Source organism: Numida meleagris, chromosome 10 (genome assembly GCF_002078875.1).
Source record: "Numida meleagris isolate 19003 breed g44 Domestic line chromosome 10, NumMel1.0, whole genome shotgun sequence".
Lineage (NCBI taxonomy): Eukaryota > Metazoa > Chordata > Aves > Galliformes > Numididae > Numida > Numida meleagris.
In genome coordinates this window covers 17,776,140-17,795,607 of record NC_034418.1, presented here as the reverse complement: position 1 = coordinate 17,795,607, position 19,468 = coordinate 17,776,140, and the positions used below count along the sequence as shown (strand labels likewise).

The following is a 19,468-nucleotide window of genomic DNA, read 5'->3' as shown; positions in this document are numbered from 1 at the left end:
ATGGTAACCTTAATAGAGGGATCCTGGCAGTTAATTTCTATGCGCTGACGTTTCAGAGTGGGCTCTACATCATCGTCTGTCACTTCATGATTCGCCAACACAACTGCAAAGAAAAATAAGCTCTGCCATAGCGTCTACTACAACAGACAAGAATCATTAAAAATACATTAAATGGACAAATCACAAAGTATAAAAGCAGTTTGGTTAACATACCGTAAGTTTTTTCAGACTTACTTGTGTTAACTTGTGTTAAATTACGACAACAGCTTACTACTTCTCAGAAAATGATCATCCAGATCTGAGACAGTTTCAACTGCACTGAGGGTGTAAAGCTTGGGTGTTACCTTGGATATTTCTTCTTCTTTTTTAATTAGGAACTCACCGTGAGGAAGCAGAGTTGCCACATCAGCTGTTCTGCTTCGACAGATCCACTGGCTTCTGAAACCCCAACACTCTACAAAACCGTAAGCAGCGCTAATGAAGTTCTAACAAACACAGGATTTCCCCCACTCTATCCAGGGTAGCAACAGATAGTTTTCCCCCAAAACAGATTACCAAAAAAAGCTGCAAGCTTTCCCAAATAAATAGTTGGCTATGCAGACCATGCTGCGGGCAGTAATCCTGCCCAGCAGGATCCTAGCCATGCTGGGGCAGGTGGCTCCCAGCTGTTCCTCCAGCTCTTTGGAAACATTTCTGAACAAACTTTTGCCTTCTGCATCACAAGAAAGTTTTCGATAAGAGTTTATATTTTCTGTAACTGTGGTTACTGCTCATTTCTGTCAACACTTGCTCACCTATACGTGAGTAATAATCTGATCCAAAGGGTATTTAAGATAAAGAAAGCTGTTCGAATTTGGCAAGTACTCTTAATAAGCACTTGAGATTTCTTAAAAAAAAAAAAAAAAAAAAGTTCAGGAGCGATTTCCACCTTGTCAGTGGGCGATACTGTACCTGGGTTGTCTGGAGTCAGGTCTTCAACAGCAATCTGAACAACATCTGCCAAATCCTGTTCTGACATCATTCAGAACCAGGTTGCAATATCCAGTCAAACACCACTGCAGGCCCCCAGACAAGCCGTTTTACGAGACATGCAACCCTGAAAAACAGCAGCAAGAGGAGCATTAATCCCTGATATATAACAATTTAGCGCTTATTTTTTCAGTGACCAACAAAGAAAACTGCTCACACAATGGCACAAACTGCTGCGTTAATTGGAAGCTTCATCAAAGAGGCAGCAGCTGAACTATGGGCATCACCTCTATGAGTAACCTTCCTACATTAGGAGCAGGGCCACGGTGCAAGCCTTTCTTGCTGAGCCACCATTCTACATTTTCCCAATGGATAAAGAGATGGTTTAGCATCAGTGATTTGGTGGCTCACCAGTATAAAACACAAAATGTTTTCTTCCCAATGTATTGGCTTACTTTATTTTAAAGGCTTGTAAGAGAATTCAAGTCCATCCGTAAGTTGCAGGGTTTTAATTTGCAAATTATTACTTCACTCCTGGAAGCGCTCAGACCCAAGCCTTGATGTTGCAACAGCACATGAAGCTCCCAAACCACACAGCCCACTGCAGCCTGCACAGACCCATACACACACAAGGTCCTACCATGTACATACAGACTGTAACAGGCCTCCGAAATTCAGTGGGGACTGGGAGCTTCCTTGCTGCTAATTACAAGTAGACTTGAAACAAAAGTTCCCTTTTTTTTCTTGGCTATTGAATCTGTTTTTTTCTACTGTCCAATTCCGATGAAGCTATTTTCAGAATATTTCCTGATTTCTCAGCCCTGCTCCCTTGGAACTCTCCATCAGCGTTATTTATTAGGGTTTTAAGAGAAACCTTCAGCCTCTAAAATTGAATTAAAATCACTGGAATCGGTCGTATCTGTTCCTTCCCACAGTCATAAAAGGACGGGCAACAAATACAAAGAGATCGGTCAATTTTATTTTTTTTTCCCCCCCTTTCCAACCTGAAGCAAAAAACCACAAGCGAAATAATTTGAGGTTTACCCGTGGAAACGGTAATTCATCCCTTAACACGGACTCTGCCCCAGATCCAGCTCCGCATAAAGATTTCCCTCTTTCCCTCTTCCACCGGAACGCAAGAACGCCATTGACGCAGGCAGGTGGAGCACGGAGCGCTGGGGAGAGCATCGGAGCTCGGGAAGGATTCGGGACCCGGCAGCGCCCGTCCCCACGTTGGGACTCCCCACATCTCAGAACTGTTTACTCAAAATAGCGGCGTTGCCAGTGTTGAGTCATTTACAATTCTGATGGTGGTGAAAAACGGCTGGGACTGCGCGACCGTGGCAGCGCGCCCGAGAAAACTGGCAATCTCCCGCTGCGCGCGGGTGCCATTTGGCAAATGAGGTTTGCCATTTCTGAGAAACCCTGGTCCGCAGCCAGTCTTAACATAATAAAGCAGCTGTGCTCGAGTTACTGTCCATAATGTCACACACTGAAATACTGAGAACCCGGCCCTCGAGTTGAAGACATCCACCGCTCGAGCGCTAAAAATGGACCAACTACAACAAAACCCAACTTTGAGAACTTGGCCCATTTACACAATGTTGGATTTCACTGATACTTGCGTTTCGACCAGCTTCGCCCACGAAGACATCAGTAACTCATAAATCATTCCAAATTATTGCTATTTTTTTTTCAAGCCATTCTAATACATATTTAGCTTTCCAAAACTCATCATAAAACTGACTGAGATGAATTAAATCTTCCTGCAACACAAACACAAAGTAATTTCACGCTTCTGACCTCTGTTCTGCAGCTCTCGTGGGTCACAGCCCAAAGTATTCAACCTCAGATCAGAAAATAAGCCCTGAAGGATTCTGCCAGCCCTTAAATAACAGCACGGCAACCAAACCGTGATGGGGAAAACAGCCATGACACACACACAGCAGTGTTTCTTTGTAACATCGATGTTTTATTTCCATTTAAACACATTGTATTACAATTTCAAGGAATCCTGCACTGCTGGTAGGCAGTAGGCCAGCATCGGGACTGAACCCATTCTTGCATTCCCCGTGGGTGGAACAGAACATAGCAGTGCTGTCAGCAGACTCAATGAGCTGCTGCATGGAGAAGGGTGGTTATGGAAGCAGTTTCTGAGCGAGCTGCACCGTGTACTGCAACCGTAGCGGCTTCCACAACTCGGAATAACTCTTCCCAATTCAGAATTTCAGTTTGCAGTTGAGAACTTCCATAGCGGGCTAAAGAACCCTATGACCACCCCTTGACTTCAGAGCCAAGGGTGAAAGAATGATGAAATCAAAGTGTTACAGTTCGAATTAGACTGTCACCTTTGAAAAGTCTCAGTCTACAAATTCAGAACAATTTCCCCAATTTACTTTCCATGTATTTTACTCGGCCAAGTATTCAACATGTCTGAAAGCCAAATATTTCCTCTAACATCTGCCCGACATCCCCAGCCTTCCCCACTCGCCCGTTTTCTTCCTTCTGCCTGCAAGCCTTCCCCCCACTCACTCTAAATTAAGTTGGCACACACCAGCTTTAAGAACCCGACGCTGAAACATTACCTGGAACAAATATGAAGTGATAAGAGAAAAAACACAAACAGAAAGGCTGGAAGCTCGGGATAAGCCTCCACGGGGAAGGAAATGTGCCCGCTTTGCTTCCCCCAGGCCGGGTGCAGGTTGGGTCCTGCAGGGCCGGCCCGCTGTTACCTGGGGGAGGGCATGGGAACGCTGCTGAGCTCGAGCTCAGGATCCCTGCGAGCGCTCTCACTCCAAATCGATACACTCGATACTCTAGATTTAAAGTAGCCTTTGTTTAATTAAGTAAATTATTATTTGTAAGCAACTAAATTACGTTCAGGTCACCCGAATTCTAAATTAGCTTACCTGCGCATGAGTTTAATTTAATTAATCCATTTTAAAGCATTAATTCAGAATAATTCTTCTGAGCCTTCGCTTGTAAACAAACCTATTTACTGAAATATCTGATGGCTTTACAAAATCACGGGGCACCATTCCAAAGCGTATAACCAAACGCATCCAGTGACTTGTTAACATACGAGAACATGTGCTGAACAGAAATCTTCTCTCGTGCTAATTAGCGAGGGCAAACACTGTGTTCTTCAAAAAACACCAACGTTCTGCAAAGCTTTATTCTGCTCACAGTGTTTACTTGAACTTTTCTGATTCGAGCAGATCATTGCTCCCCTCGCTGGCACTTCTCAGCACTGGTAGAGTCAGAGAATCACTAAGGCTGGAAATGATCACTACAAGCACCCAGTCCAACCGCTGCCCCATCACCACCATGCCCACTGCACTGACAAAACACTTTGTCATGCTTCAATCTGTACCAAAATTTACCACCAGTTGTGCAAAACAAGGCTGAAGAGCGCCGTTTCGTTTCCAAAGGTTGTTCCTCTTCATTTCACTCTTCCTTTCAATCAAGGGCAATTTTCAAGTACGCCATTTTTGTTGCGTTCCCCTGAGTACCACCCCTGTTAGCCAAGCAGTCCATCTTTCCAAGCCTAACATCTACCTCAAAAGGGACAAGGAGCCTCATCTTGCCAAGAGCTGTGATTTGCTACAGAGGCAAACCAAATGGCTCCGTGCACTTTGCATGTGCAGGAAGGGTAGTAACCCTCTGCGAGGACAGCTTTGTTCACAAGCAGGAGGAGCCTATGGGGCAGAGGGATTACAGCACGCGGATCTGCCCTCGTGCAAGTTATGCAGAAGCAGCAAAAAGTCCCTCCGGGCACAAAACACAGCTTTTCAGATGCAATCCCCGTGAAGAATAAGCCAACACGCCCAGGTTATGAACTGGCACAGCAACGAGCATGCTGCATCTTCACGGAAACAAGCCCCAAGACCATTCCCATGCAGAGAGATGGGAAACACTCACCTAATTGGATACGTGAAGTTACTCATGGGAACTACGAGGTTCAGAACGCACCAACGCTCTTTCAGTCTTGCTCTGAGGCATGCAACAATTTCATGGCACCAAAGCCTGACTTTTCTCTAAGTTAAGGTCATTTCAGTTGGCAGGTGGAATGGAGCCTTCCTACACCAACTCCTTATTCCCCAGCAAGCCACGTTGTTGCTTATGTTATTACACCACAGCACGCAAGCTAAAATAGCAGCAGTGTAATAGAACATAGGGTTCAATGCTCTAAAGCTACAGTCCCTCAACACACCAAGTCAGAAGTCACTTTCAAAAATAAAAATAGGAAAAAAAAAAATCCGATTTTGCACCTTTTCATCACTATTTAAAACTAAAAGAGGAGACTCTAACCTTTCTCATCTTCTGTTTAGCTTTTATCATTCTCAACCCATGTAAAAGGGATGCAAAAGCATTGTGCTTCACATGAATTTCACAGCAGAGTTAAGCAACATGTGTTTCAGTTTAACGCTTTAAAAAATTGGTGTAATATACGTGCATCTTTGGTTCAGCCAAAGATCAGGAAAAAACGTCTGTGTGCCCAAAGCCCGACAGAAATGCTCCTTATCCGTACAAGCCAGGACAGCAGCCACAAGGCTCTGCAGATAGGTATATAAAATAAATATCACTGCTGATAGACTCCTGGACAAGGTCCTCACATGTAGACAGAAACATAAAAAAAAGGACAGCTGCTCCAAAAGTGAAGAATTATGGCCTTTCTTTGGAGTACAAAATCTTGCAGGAAAGCAAAAAAAACTACTCAAATATTGCTGGATCCCATATAATTATTATCACTTTATTGCTTTGCACTGTGTGGCCACACACGTCAACTCCAGCATGAGTTCCCCATGCACCTTGCACAAACATGCTCACTGCTGTCATGTGCAAACACCCACATCATTGATGTAATTATTCCCAAAGGAGCAAGGAAGGATTGGCTGACACTCATCACAAGTACACTTTAAAGGACTTGGACATGTCAAGTCTGAACTTAATTGCAGAGATATATAATCCTGCTGAATTTCATGACTATCTATATGGACTGGATGTACCTACGGGTTTGCAGATGCGGTGCCCCACAGCAGAGGTCAATTTTCTGCATCCCAGTAAAATCACCCAGGATACTGGTCATTAACGCTGGGCACAATTTGTACAGCTGAAAACCACCACGGAGAATCACAGAATCCAAGTACCACGCAAGAACTGCTCAGCTAGCAAACGCAGTGCGCAGAACCTGATGTAGCCATGGTGTTTTGTTGTTTTCATCCACTAGATGGAGAATCTTTATTGGTAACATCTCCAAAAGAAACACAAGCGCTTGAAGAACAGACTTCTTGAACCCGTTTCCCATTACATACATAGAAGGCTCTCCTTGTCTCAAGGAACCTTTGCCCATGACTGAGGGGCACTGAGGTGGGTTCTGCAGACATGTTTTCAATCTGGTGACCACACCACCACCTGAAACAGCAGCATCAGCCCACTGCAAACTGGGCATCCCTCTGCGTTACTTCATACTGGCTTTGGGAATTCCAAATCACCACTTAATGCGATCAGAATTATTTGGAGCAGATGTGAGCTCTTCACAAGAACCGTAACACTGCCAAAAGTGTAGGAGACCCAAAACAACAAGATGGGCATAGCCTCAGACCTTTCTACAACAGAAACTGCCCTCGAAAAGACAGCCCAAGCTTTGCACACATACAGGCACAGCCTTTCGAGACAGGTCTCCTTCGCAGCAGAGGGATGCGCATTCTCCCCTCACAAGGGACATTTCCCCCAGCACAGATGTGCTGATGAAGCAAGGCTTATCGCCAGAGCTTTGGCCATAAACTTCTCTCCAGTGCCATGAACTAGCAATGAAACTCCAATCTGGAGGTTCCTAATGCCTAGGACTAGAAGGAATACAGCCCAAAGGATCAGAGTTGCAGCCGACTACAACTGCAGCAATAGCCCACAGGTCTGTACATACTTACAGGAACAGTAGCAGTGAAATGCTACTGTAAAATGGTAAACTAACCACATAAAAAAGTGGAAACCCTAATTCATAATACAAATATATAGAAAGCAATCCAATAAACAAAATAGAACCATTACTATCTGATGAGCAAAAAGCTACAAAGAGGCATAGATGGACTCTTAAGAAGGAAACAGAAACAAATATGAGATGGGACCCATCTGAATCTCTGGTCCTCAAAATTTAAGATTCTTTTTTGTGTTATTTAAGCATGAAAAAATCACTGCTACGCTCCAGCCAAAACCTTAGAGTGCTGTTACTTAGAAACGGCAAGGAGCTTATTAAAAAATATTTCAACACATGGTAATTTAATATTTGAATCCCCTTTGGAAAGTGGGAAATAAACAGCATAACAAAATGGTGCCAACCAAAAATAACAGCTCTAAAAAAGTTGTCAGATGCTGCCAAGAGAAGAGGAGGTGGAAAAAAAAAAAAAAACCTCCCAATTACAATAGTTGCTCAAACTGAACAAAGGACAGCTTCTTGGGAGTGACCACCTACGTTATGGCTTATACCCTTACAAAGTATTTGCCTGTGTTCCTAAGGCAACTCCAGAAACCATTGCAGCAGTCAGGAACGGCTGCCGAAGCTTCCCTCCTGCATCACACCTTCATTCCATTTTACTGCGCAAATTATTTTCACAAGTATCTGTCAACTTGTGTTGTTTAAAACCATTTCCCTCTTACAAGACCACTGATGGAGTCAAGACCAAAAAATGGGAAATGGATTTTAAGGAATTGAGCATCGTTTTCAATTTATACCCCCGAACACCCATTTTTCCCCTTCCATTGTCCAATTGTTTCAGTATCACAAAGTAACTTTGTCTCATAAAGAAATAATTCTCTGTACTCAAGAGAACAGCTGACTGAAGAGTATCTCAGTGCATTAATCTTTCAGTGCCCACCGGAATAATGAGGTCTATTTAATTCAGTGCAATTATTTGCATTATTTGCAAGAAATCTTGGAGAATATTATTTGCTCTGAATAGAAGACATTACTAAAATCTGAGTGTGCTTCAAACTGAAAACACAGCAGTAGGCAGGTTTGTGTCTCAAACCAGAGAAGATCTGGCAGCCAGTTTCTAGTTTAGCAACATCCATGCTGTTCAAGAAGAATCAGAATATTTCATTGCTCAGATGAAACAAGAGCCCTGCACCTGGGACAGCAGACCCAGCCATGCACAACCGATGAGAAACACCCACCCCGGGGCACATCTCAGCGCTGACAGCACTGCTCAACAGAAATCCCCAGCGGTGAAACCAAACAAGAAGAGACTGCTGAGGGAAGCATCGTGGCCCATACTGCTCTGCAAACAGACAGCACTGTTGGGAAGCCACATCCATCTGCTAAGCTCTTCCATGTCCTGGGTTGTGCTGTCCTCACGCCAAGGCACCAGGTGCACATTACAGGGCTGCGTTGTGGAGCACAGATACTAAGCCAGAATTTATCTTCCTCTGATCATCGTATTAACTCATCACATTATAGCCAGCTCCTCTAGAGAGACAGAAAATAAATGGAAAGGCAGGCTGTGGGAATAAGACTCATATTTGAGCCTGACCTCATTCCCTAACGTCGTAAGATACCCTGTTCAGTGCAGCCTTTTCAATGGCACAAGGATTCAGACTGCAAGGTTACAGCACTAGAAAGCTTCACTTTCCCTTTGCAAAGTGACTTGGCTACAGCGTTTATAGGCTTTGCCCTGAAGGCTGCTCAGCCCCGACACAGGAGACGCCACGGGCCCAGCACGCAGCTTGCCTGCGCTCTGCAGAGCACACAACCCAGATCTCACTTCAGTCTGTAAATACCTGACATCTGGCTGGGGTTCAAAGGAGACTTGTGCAAATGCTTCATTCTTTTGTGCTTGGCTTACCTCAAACAGGAAGTTTACAGCAAAAGGGAGTAACACAGTTTTGTATTTTTCCAACCACGTGCTCATCTCCTATATATTGGAAACAATCTGATCTAGCCATTCTGGTGAAAAATAAAACCCCAGGAATGTTGCTACAGGTGCCTACTATCACAAAGCACAGTAGCCAGCATAAGATCTACAGCAAAACAAGTCACCTGCTTGCTCAGAAGTCTCACAGATTTATCTCCTGCAAACACTTACAAAACATCCAAGCTCCTGAAACAGACTTCAGTGCCACTTTAAAACCCAGGGATAACATTTGTGAGTTCTTAACCCCCCCCCCAAAAAAAAAAAAATCTGAAGAGCATCACCAGAACAAAACCACAGCTCCCATGTCCTTCTGAAATACTTTACCGGGACAGCCTGATCCTGTTTTGCCAGCATCCCCCCCCTCCTCCAGAAAGTAATTCCAGCTTAAACTTGCAAGAGTATATCTAGGTAGGCTGGTAGAGTTGATACATGTAGCAGGTACATTTGTGTTTGTAAGGAGCGGGGAAGTGTTTTTCTTCACAGTTTCTATGAATCCACACCATGGGCAGAAGATGAGCATTCTTTCTTCATCATAAGATACAGATGCATTTGAACGCAATGTACGTTTCCCTTGAGCAGTCAGGGTTTCCCCCTTCCAGTCACACTTTTACAAACAGGAAATGAGATGAAAGAATTTTGTCCAACAGATATCATCATAAATTATTTTATTTAAGGTCCCAAACGCAAAGGATTTTATAAAATTAACCTTTGTGTGCACGTTTGCTGTATGTATATGACATGCGGGCTAACAAGTGGTAGACAAAACTAAGCACTTAACAGCACCTTTTTCAAGAAGAGCTACAACTGCAAGGAAACAAGTGCTTGACATGACTTTCAAAGACATTTTATTTTTATTTTTTTCTTGAAAAAAAAAAGGAGTACCATTTAGCATGTAATGGATACGTTAAAAAAAAAGAAATTACTTCTATAGACAACAGCTAAACACCAAGTTTGAAACTAAAGCAAATCAGACCTGTGGAAGAAAAGTGTATTGGTGAAGTCTAGTATCCACAGACATCCTGTTGTTTGACTTGTTTGGCACGCACTGCCTCCTCTACAAGCAGCTCTTGCTGGTCTGCTCAACTCAGTTTCTGTAGGTCTCTGGGCCAAGAGCTTCTATGCACAAAGAGAAATGCCCCTCTCTTCCTTTTAAAATGGCTGTAATCAAAGTGCCTTTAATTGACTTCCTAAGGAGGAAGTCTCAATCCAAGCCATTCTTCAGTGAAAGATATGAAGGCATTCAAATTCTGAAAAAAAATAAAGATGTATTCTTCCTGCACAAACAATTCTTTAAAGGTCAGTGAAAAGCTGAAGATAAAAACCAGAGATGAGACAAAATGCTTGAAACGTGAGCCTGGATCCCACAACAGGGCACTGCTCTGCCAAGCAGGGGTCAACTTGCAAACAGCCCTTCTGGGTACAAGGAATCACAAGCTCGTCTTTCTTCACCTAGCCTGCGTAGAGCAGCACAGAACATGTACGTGGTGCTGTGCTACAAACAGAGCAGGCAGGCAACAAGCCTTAAAGACACACGTTCAGCAGAACAAGTGCTGATGGAATCCTGTCTGCTATGAACACGGACGGTCAGCATTGTGCTACCTGTGACGTGCTCAAATGCTCATTTTAAAGAACCTCACAGCTTTAAACCTGTTCTAAATCCATCCAGCCATAGCTGGATAATTAAGTCATTAAAGCCGGTTTCTGTTATAGCATAACAGATGATAAATTAAAAACAAAGAAAAAAAGTTGCAAAATATTTTCATCCTCTAAAGCAGATGGGCTGCTAATGCTTCCAGAATCCCAACGCCATCTTTCACTCTTCTAAATAAAATAAGAAGTCTTCCTTCCTAGCATGTAGTGCTGAAAACTGAACAACTGCCAAGGAGCCATTGAATGCACGGAGTCCAGTTTCAGCATCGCACACTCGTTATTCTGGCCAGTTCCCACGGACAGCCATTCACAGGTGCACAAACTCTCCCCACCCACATAAACCCATTGTTTCAGCAGGCACCGCTGTGATATGAAAACAAGCCGGGTGGTTCAGCTGTATTTTAAGACCTTGCGTGAGCACTCAAAACCCTACAGACAAATGTTATGTTTGTTCCTTGACATTGATCAGCAGGGTACTATGCTCAAGGTAACCTAACACGGAAAGGGGAAAAAAAAAGGGGGGGGGGATAGTTTTACAACAAATGATCTGAGCTACCATGTCACAAGATGCTGAAAGTTGCTCCAATGGAAGCAATCGCTCTGCTGCTGTACCCCCTCCCAACTTGTTTCCTTGGGATTTTTTATTTTTTTTCCCCTGGAGAACTCTAAAAATAAACTGATAGATAAACCATATCCACAGCAGGATAAAACCGCCGCGTTTAGTTAAGGGCGTAACTTCCCACAGTACGAGGGATTTAAAACTTTTTAAGATGCTGTTGTTGGTTTGTTTGTTTTTTTTCCAAATCACAGATAAGGACGAAGGGAAGAAAAACATTAAGAGCGTGTTGCCCACCCCCGAACAGAGCAGCACACAGCCCGGGTGCAGATGTGGGAAACCTTTACTGTGCCCGATGAACACACAGAACGCGGCCCCGGGGGGTTCCCCCTAGGAAGTCTCCAGCCCCCTCAATGTCACCGCTTATTTACGCTCTGTCGCGACAAGGTGGGGGGGCTGCGATTGCCCGGCGATACACCCCTCCTTCCCAAGACCCGAAAGGGGGAAGGCTCCTTCCAAAAGGGAAGGCGCAGCCTGAGGGAGCGGGGGCACCGCGGGGAGGGCCGGCCTCAGTCGCACGGGGACGGCGACGAGGGGAGTGGGCCGTGCCCGCGGAGCCCCCCGGTCCGGGCGCGGAGCAGGCAGGCGGGGAGCGAGGTGCGCGGGGCGGGCTGCAAGCAGGGCCCGGCTCCGGCGCCCCGCGGCCGCAGGAAGCGGAGGAGGAGGAGGAGGAAGAGAGGCCCCGGCCGCCCCCCCTCGCTCGCTCCCCGGCTGAGAGCCCGCGGCCCCCCCGCCTCACGCCCCTCCCCGGAGCCGCCGCCTCACGGCCCGGCTGCTCGGGCTGCGCTGTGAGGAGCGGGAACGCTGCGAGAAGCGGGGCTCTACGCCCGGCCTGAGGCCCCCCGGGAGCTCGGCCCCAGCCGTCCGGCCGCGGGGCGCCGTGGTTACCGTGTGCCGTGCCGAATTCTCGTGGTGTTTGTCGGGCGGCTGCGATAATGGCGTCCTTCCTCGCGAGAGATCTCCGTCTCCTCAGCGCGCACGCGCCGCCGCCCTGCGCCCGCTCAGCCCCCGCCCGCCTCGAGCGCCCGCGCAGGCGCAAGAGAGACGCGGCCTCGCAGCCGCCCTTCACGGCCGCGCCACTGGGAAAGACTATAACTCCCAGAGGGCAGCGCGCCCGCTCTTGGGCGCCGCCCCCGCCGAGCAGGCCGGGACCTGTAGTACACGCGGCTGGAGCGGTGCACTCTGGGAATTGTAGTCCGCACACTACACCGCCTCAGCGCGCGTAGACGCGCACGCCCCACGCGATGTACCCCTTTCAGCCCCTGCTCTGACTGGCAGACCTGCCCAGCGCCGTGGGGAGATTCCTCTCTGGCCCTATCTCAGGGCTGTTCCAAATGGCAGTGTCGCGTCTCTTTTTTATTATTGGTTTCCTGACCTGCCGAGCAAAGTAGCTGTGGTGTTCAGTCACTGCAGCTGTGAGTGAGCAGATGAAAAGCATCTCATCCCCTCAGGAGCTGCTGCACCACACACTCATGCTCTGCCTTCCGCTACTCCCTCCTATTAAATCCCTGATTAAACAGATCCTGAGCGCATGCATCACTGAAATGGGATGTTCTGAATGGGAGCTGTCGCATTAAGGAGAAAAATGTCACTCTGCTCGCTGAGGAACAGACAGCAAGTGGGAATTGGCTAAACAAGCACCCCAGAGCAATTCCTCTGTTGCCCCCTCCCTGCTCCTGATGCGAGCATGGAATGGAGAAGAGAGCAACTTGCTCTTAAAGAAGAAAAAAGATCATAACATCGTCACCAGATGTCATTTCTCAGCCCCAGCACAGCCAGCAGTGGCTTTCACGCTTTTGCATTAAAATGTTCCTCAAATGAGAAGCTTAAATCTACTCTGCATTGTCACAGTACGCGATTGATTCCATTCTGGTATGCCAGCACCTACAGACCTATGACCAAATGGTTTGGAGTCACTGCTGTAGCTGCTGGGTCAGCGGTCAAAACTCTGCTCTCGGGCACTGTAGGCTTGTGGTGTTCCATCCCGAGGTGTCTTCTGCACAACTTCTGTATCTGTGTGAAAGTAAATGGTGCAGGCCACAAAAGCTCCAGTTTCTGAAGTGTTTCTGACCCCAGGGAAGCAGCAGTTCCTCCTGCTCATCTGTCTGCGAGCTATGGGGAGAATCAGAGAACATAACCCATTTGTTTCACCTTTCAAACAGGGAAATTTATGCTGATGAGGCACCTGCACTGCGTCTTTCTTTGAAAGTGATAGTACTCGCTTCTTAAAACAATGTTTCCAGTGTTAAAGAGTCACTAGGAGCCTGGAAATTAACAATTGGTACTTACAAAAAGCCTTCCTTCTGCTTCCAGATTTGTAAATGTTCAGCTGAGTCCATGGATTTATTTAGCGTGTTCTTTTCCTTCACAAGCAGATTAGGAAGTTCAAAGGTTAAACTACTTATAAACTGACTTTTCACATAGGATTATTTCATGCTTTTCTGCACAGAGTTGCCCTATAACAGACTTGGCAAACTCAAGCAACCACTAGGTCCCTGCTAGAAAAACAACAGTATAAATAAATACCAGCACAGTACTTGCTGTGCAGAGATGCCAGTAAAATCCTTTGCTGTCAAAACCTAAATCCATCATAACAACCCTCCTGTTTTCTCATCAGTGCATTCCCTCCCAGAGATTATTAACTCAGGTTCTGCTGAGGAGGTGAGATCCTACTCCTCAAAGCCAGTAAATCACTTCTCACCTAAAACAACATATCAACCAATTATGTTATTCACCTGCAGTCATCAAAGTAACTGTAGGAAATCATGGCAGGATCCAGCTGACGTCTACAGCTTTGATCAGAGATAGCAACACAATAAAAAAAATACAACAATTTGGCACCTTCTCAGTGCTTAAATGAGGACCAATTTTGGTTTTTAGTCCTTATTTACAGTGTGAACCACTTAGCAAGGACAAACAGGTGTTTCCTGTGCTTCACAAAATCTCCTAAGCTTTATGAGCTTTCAAAAATGTGCTCACCTGAATATTTGTGCAATAATGTATTGAAATGCAGTATATGTTCCCTGTTAGCAAATGAGGACTTCACTTTACCACGAGCTAAGAGATTGCTTGTGAACAAGCACCAGGAAGAAGCTGATACACAGTTCTGTTCCAAGTTGAACCCACTGTAACTTGAGCAAGTGCCTTTGTCAAATCCACTCCTATTCCAGCCACCCCCCCTCCTTATAAAAATGAATAAGAACATCAGGGTGCTAATATATCATTCTTTTTTTTTAATTTTATAGAAGTAAATACATCTTATTGCCCTATTGGCTTATTCTCCCAAATGAAATAAGCTAGATATTTCCTTGTTGTTCTAATTCCTCACCTTTTTCATCCTTATTTTTCAGTCACTTTCTTGCACTTTGCACGTATGCTAACTTTTCTCTGTCTCATTATGAAAAATCATTTGGTTCCAGGAAACATCTAGCTTATTTTACCTTTGTATCAGCATTCACTCGCTATTGTTTCCTAAGGAAGTTGCTGCTTTTAGATGTTTTTGTGTAGATCAAAAAAGATTGGTATCTCGTTCATTGGTTTCCTTTTATTTATTTATTTTGTTGTTGTTAGAAGAAAAACCTTACTCTAGCGTCAGAGGTAAAAAATTAACACACTGTGCACACAATTTTGCAGCTGCATAAGCAGTAGGAAAACAAAGGTTGCCAAACAAAGCATTTGTTTAAACAAGTGACTGGCATTCATAATTACGTTCAGTGCCGAGCATGAGAGTATGGAAACAAAGGCGAGAAGAACACAAAAGATGGAAGTAACCCCAGAGCATTTGAAATAGGAACTTGATTATATACTATGATATTAAAAAAAAAATACTTGAAAATCTCCTGTTTATTAAGTTTCTGTCTGAGTTACTTTATTCATTTTCTTTATATTAATGCTCATAACTGGAGAGGAATACAAACATCCTTCTGAACACAGGATGCACTCTTCTGTGACATGGTGGTACTTAAGGAAAAGTGGCTGAATTAATATATAAGGATTCGTATAAATTACATTTTTCAAACACAGTTAATACTAATGCCATTTGTAAACCTGCTGCAGTGTTTCTGCTGATAGATAGGAAACCTTTCTGCTTGTTATCAGTCTTCCTCCTCCAACCACACGCTTCTCCTCACTGACTCTTCAGATAGCATGTCTATTTTCAATTCTTTCCTTATTTTTTTTATTTTTTTACAAAAACCAGGTTGGGATTTGGAGGCTTGTACTCCTAAACCTACTTCAGCTAGCACTGTGACTTAGGGCAAGACACAGACTTCTGTTCTGACTCTAATCTCACTTCAGTTCTAAGTATACCACATTTCATCTGCTGAAGATATTCCCAATTTTCATGAATGAGGAAGGAAGAAAAGACCTTGAAATCCCAAAGCAGAGAGAAAAACAGTGTTACCCATTTGATCACTCAGTTGGTCAAAGTTCACGGTCTTGTAAGGACATTTGTGCTAAGCTGAGAAATTAGGTGAGAAGGGTCAGGCTTGATCTCAGTGCTCTCTCATTTATTTACATACTGTTCAATTTCCGTGTATACGTCATGGAAAAAATAATAGGAATCTATTCCCTTTCTCAGAAATATGTAGTTCTAAAAAGCTCTCTTAGAATTTTGCCCTTCCGTGACCTTCCCAGGATCACGCTCCCAGCTGTGCCTGCTGCCCTTTTCCCTGTTACACAGCTGATAGCTTTGCCCAGTATTTGCTAGTTTGCTAGCTTTGTTCAGCTTTGCTACAGCCCATGTTTATTTGGTCAGGTACATCATCATCATCATCATCATCAGTCTTTTCTAGTCCACTGGCATTATCAAACACCTAAAGGGAAGCTCATCATACGTAACGTTGATAGAGGATTTTATCCTTTCCTTTAGACTGAAGGTTGCCTGAGAACCCCATTTGTTTACTATGTAGTCCTCAGCTCCATCCAGTTTCTTCAGATCTCCAGACAGAAAATGTTTCATAGCATCAATGTACAATTAATGCTATTATTCTAAGCCAAATTTGTCCATCTCCTATTCCTGGACCTGCATTTGTTTAAAAGTCTTTGCAATGTAACCCCACTTTTTCAGATGTGAGAGGTAAAACGAATGTGACCACTCAGCACCTGTCAGGACACACCTGGAATACACTTAGTCCCCTGATGCAAGAGAGAGATTGAAAAACTGGAGGTTGTTAGTGGGCTGGAGAGATCAGCCACATTAACAAAAGTTCTAACCAGCTCTGGATGTGGAAGAAAAGCTTTCCTTAGGCTGAAGTAATATGTAAGCCACGAGAAGTGTGTGCCAGACCACAGAGAAATGAGTGTTAAAGCCAACAGAGCAATCATCTGCTGTGTGAATGCTATCTAGATGGTATTTTTAGGTGCTCAGTAGAGGTTTCGTGCAGACAGCTCAGCAGCGATGCCAGTCTAGGTAGCTTCCATTTGTTCTATCCTGTCAGCTGTTATAAAACAGTAACTAGCTGAGGAAAATGTTAATTATGTGATTGCTTTAATTATACCTTCCTAACTATAGTAAAATTGCAAGACTACTTTTTCTCTGAATTGTTGGGCTTGGCTTGCCAATGTTGCAATTAAGACAACATCAGCGCAGGAACACCTTTGCAAGCATAATGCCAGGAGAAACAGATCTCTGGAAGCGCTATAGGTGAAATAGTGGAGTGGGAAATGAAGGTTTTGTTTCCTCTTTCTTCCCTAGGTCTGAATTTCAAATGGTGCAGAGACAGCATGCTGGATGTAAAGACAGACAGAGGATATTCTAATATTTCTCCTTTCAAAGGAATTGGTAACTGCCACATGGCACAGAAACAGTGCCAAAAACAGGAATGGAAAGACTGAAACTATAGCAGAACATCCTATGTGTGATTTCCTTCACGCTGTTCATGAGCTCACCTCTGATTATACTCTGTCCTGTCCAGGTTCTGCACTTCAGCTGGGAGGACGAAGCATCGCATTTCTCCCCAGTGGCTTAGCCTCCATGTTTACAGTCCTAAAAGCAACCAGTTTTTGCTCCCGGCTAGCTGGGAATTGAGCATGGGGCTTCACAGAAATAGCCGTAAATAATAAAGTTCAGACAGCACAAGGGAAGCTTATCTTTTGGGGAAAAAAAAAAACAAACACATTGATTCAGAGTGATCTGAATAGTTCTTCTGCGGAATCAGAATGTTGATAAGGTTGCACAGACCTAAACGCGTGCAGAATGTACATATTGGCAGCCCTCCAGCAAACATCAGAAAGAAAACAAATATCGAGCCTCTCTGTCCAGTCTGGAGGCACTTGGAGCAGAAGTCAGATGGGTAGTGACAGCAAGAGATCCCTAGCTTTTTGCTTCTCCAGTTTCTGTGAAGACTAAGAAAGCACATTTTTATTGCATCCAGTCACACTCCACATATGAGATTACCCACAATTAAGAGCAAAAATAGAAGCCTGATTTTGAAGATTTTCTGCTGGCAGAACCCCTGGCTGACAATGACGTGCTGACACTTCAAAGCAGGCAGCTGAGGTAATAAATGACAAGCATTAAGAAATACTCTCCTAAATAGCTGACTTGGGAACAGCAAATGGCACAGATAAGCCTGCTGCTTTAGGATACTAAAGAGGATTCCCTGAGCCTTCCACTTACACACTGTGCAGTAAGAGGTGACAGACATGCGTGTCTTTAATGAAAATATCACCAATTAAATATGTTTCTAATAAAAAATACCACCAGTTGTTAAGCAAAAACACCTACTGAGAAATTCTTCATCTGTAATTTTATGGATTAAGAAAGGACTGATTTTTAATGCCAGAATATTAATAGACTTATCACATCTTGTTCAATCACTGACAGATTATGTAGCTTTTAATATATGCCCTCCTATGTACTTAATAGAGGAAAACAGTCATGTGAACTTTACAACTACTTGCATAAAAATAATTAAAGGCCTCATTAGTGCTATGTGTTGTCAGGACCCTGAGGCCCCTAACAAGCCCTGATCACCTTAAGGAGCTTCACCTGGAGCCCCCACCATGCTCCCACCCATGGCCTAAGAGCCCGTTTAAGCTCAGGCTTGAGCTCTCTGAGCTTTGTTGTTGGGGCACTAACTTTCAGGTTTGCCTTTAGCCTTGTCAATAAGAAGGACTTTAGACCCATGCTGTTGCTTGGCTTTGGCCCTGTCTCCTTTCATTCCTGTTCAGGCTCCCTGGTTGGACCTTGGACCTGGTTTTCTGCTTGTTGCATTGTGAGCTTGTAATGGACCTTCTTATCAGGGCCAGCTCTGCTCAGTGTCTGCAGGATGGTATCCTGCTGGTAAGGGCTCTGATGGTACTGGGCTCCCCTTCCTCTGCCCTGGGAGAGAGCTGCCTGTCATTCCCTGACATGTGCAGGCACCCTCTGCAGATGTCTTTCCATCTTATTCCCATAGAGCTGATAATAACCTGCAACGCTGTGAGAAGTCTTTGGAGAATGAGTCGCTTGGTTTGAATGGGAATCTACAAGGGGTTGTGGTAGGAAGAGTGATTACAATGGCAGATACACCCCAAAGAAAGCAAAAAGGAGGCCATAAAACACAGATCTTTTCCATCAGGAAACAAAAGTTACTGAAATTGCATGTGGAAATAATGGAGTAGCTCTTCTCATGCTTTCATCCCTAAGAAGCAGGTCAGGGAACCCTGTTCTCCCACTGAAGAAACGCTTCAGCTGGGCCAAAGTGATGTTTGAGCTACAGTGGGAGCAGTAATGATGGTTCCACAGGTGTGTTCTCAGTCTACATGAAACAAACCCTCTTATGAGGCATCTTATAGCTCAGAAGAACAAATTCTTCACCTTGTGGTTGCTATAGTACTGTACTATGTGCTCAGAGTTGAAATATTTTTCTGCAGGCATTTGCTCCATCTCCTGCTCTGAGCAAGCCTTGTCTATCTACAAATGTCTGTGAATTCCTCAGCTTGGGCAGTCATCACTCCTCAGAATCACAATTGTCAATGACAGCAATGGTTAGCTATCAGTATTCAAAGAATGCATGCGTGAAGAAATGATAAGAAACCTCTTCTTGCATATGAAAGAGCAGTTTCTGTAACCCTTCAGTGTTCTTGGAGCCACATGAGAGAAAGCCTGGAAAGCACACAAATAATCATCAACTAGCCCAGCCTCCAACAAAATTAGAGCCAATGAGAAAAGCCAGAACAGGGACAAGTTGAAAATTAACTATTTGGTAAGCTTTCTCTCCAGCCAAGAAAGGGTGCTCTCAATTTTTTGTTATAAATAGGTCTGGAGATCCCTTGAAGCCGTTATGCCCACAGCATTTTTTTTTTCCTCTTTTCGTGTTGATAGGTTGCTGGATTCCGG

General features: G+C 44.4%; 1 protein-coding gene across 19 annotated transcripts in view; it reads right to left on the bottom strand.

Moving 5' to 3' along the window:
• Positions 1-12,204, bottom strand: part of BANP (BTG3 associated nuclear protein) — a 131,876-nt gene extending 119,672 nt beyond the window's left edge. For 4 of the 19 annotated variants that reach the window (XR_002442273.1, XR_002442274.1, XM_021408830.1 and 1 more), the window contains exons 1-4: positions 12,034-12,203; positions 952-1,096; positions 383-454; positions 9-103 (exon numbers count right to left, since the gene is read on the bottom strand). Coding sequence is in view for 17 of the 19 variants with exons in the window: in XM_021408830.1 (XP_021264505.1) it covers positions 9-103; positions 383-454; positions 952-1,021 (237 nt within the window). In the remaining 2 variants the exon portion in view is untranslated. Of the gene's footprint in view, positions 1-8; positions 104-382; positions 455-951; positions 1,097-12,033 lie in introns of all 19 variants that reach the window. The other 15 variants (XM_021408842.1, XM_021408846.1, XM_021408844.1 and 12 more) reach the window with 8 other exon arrangements.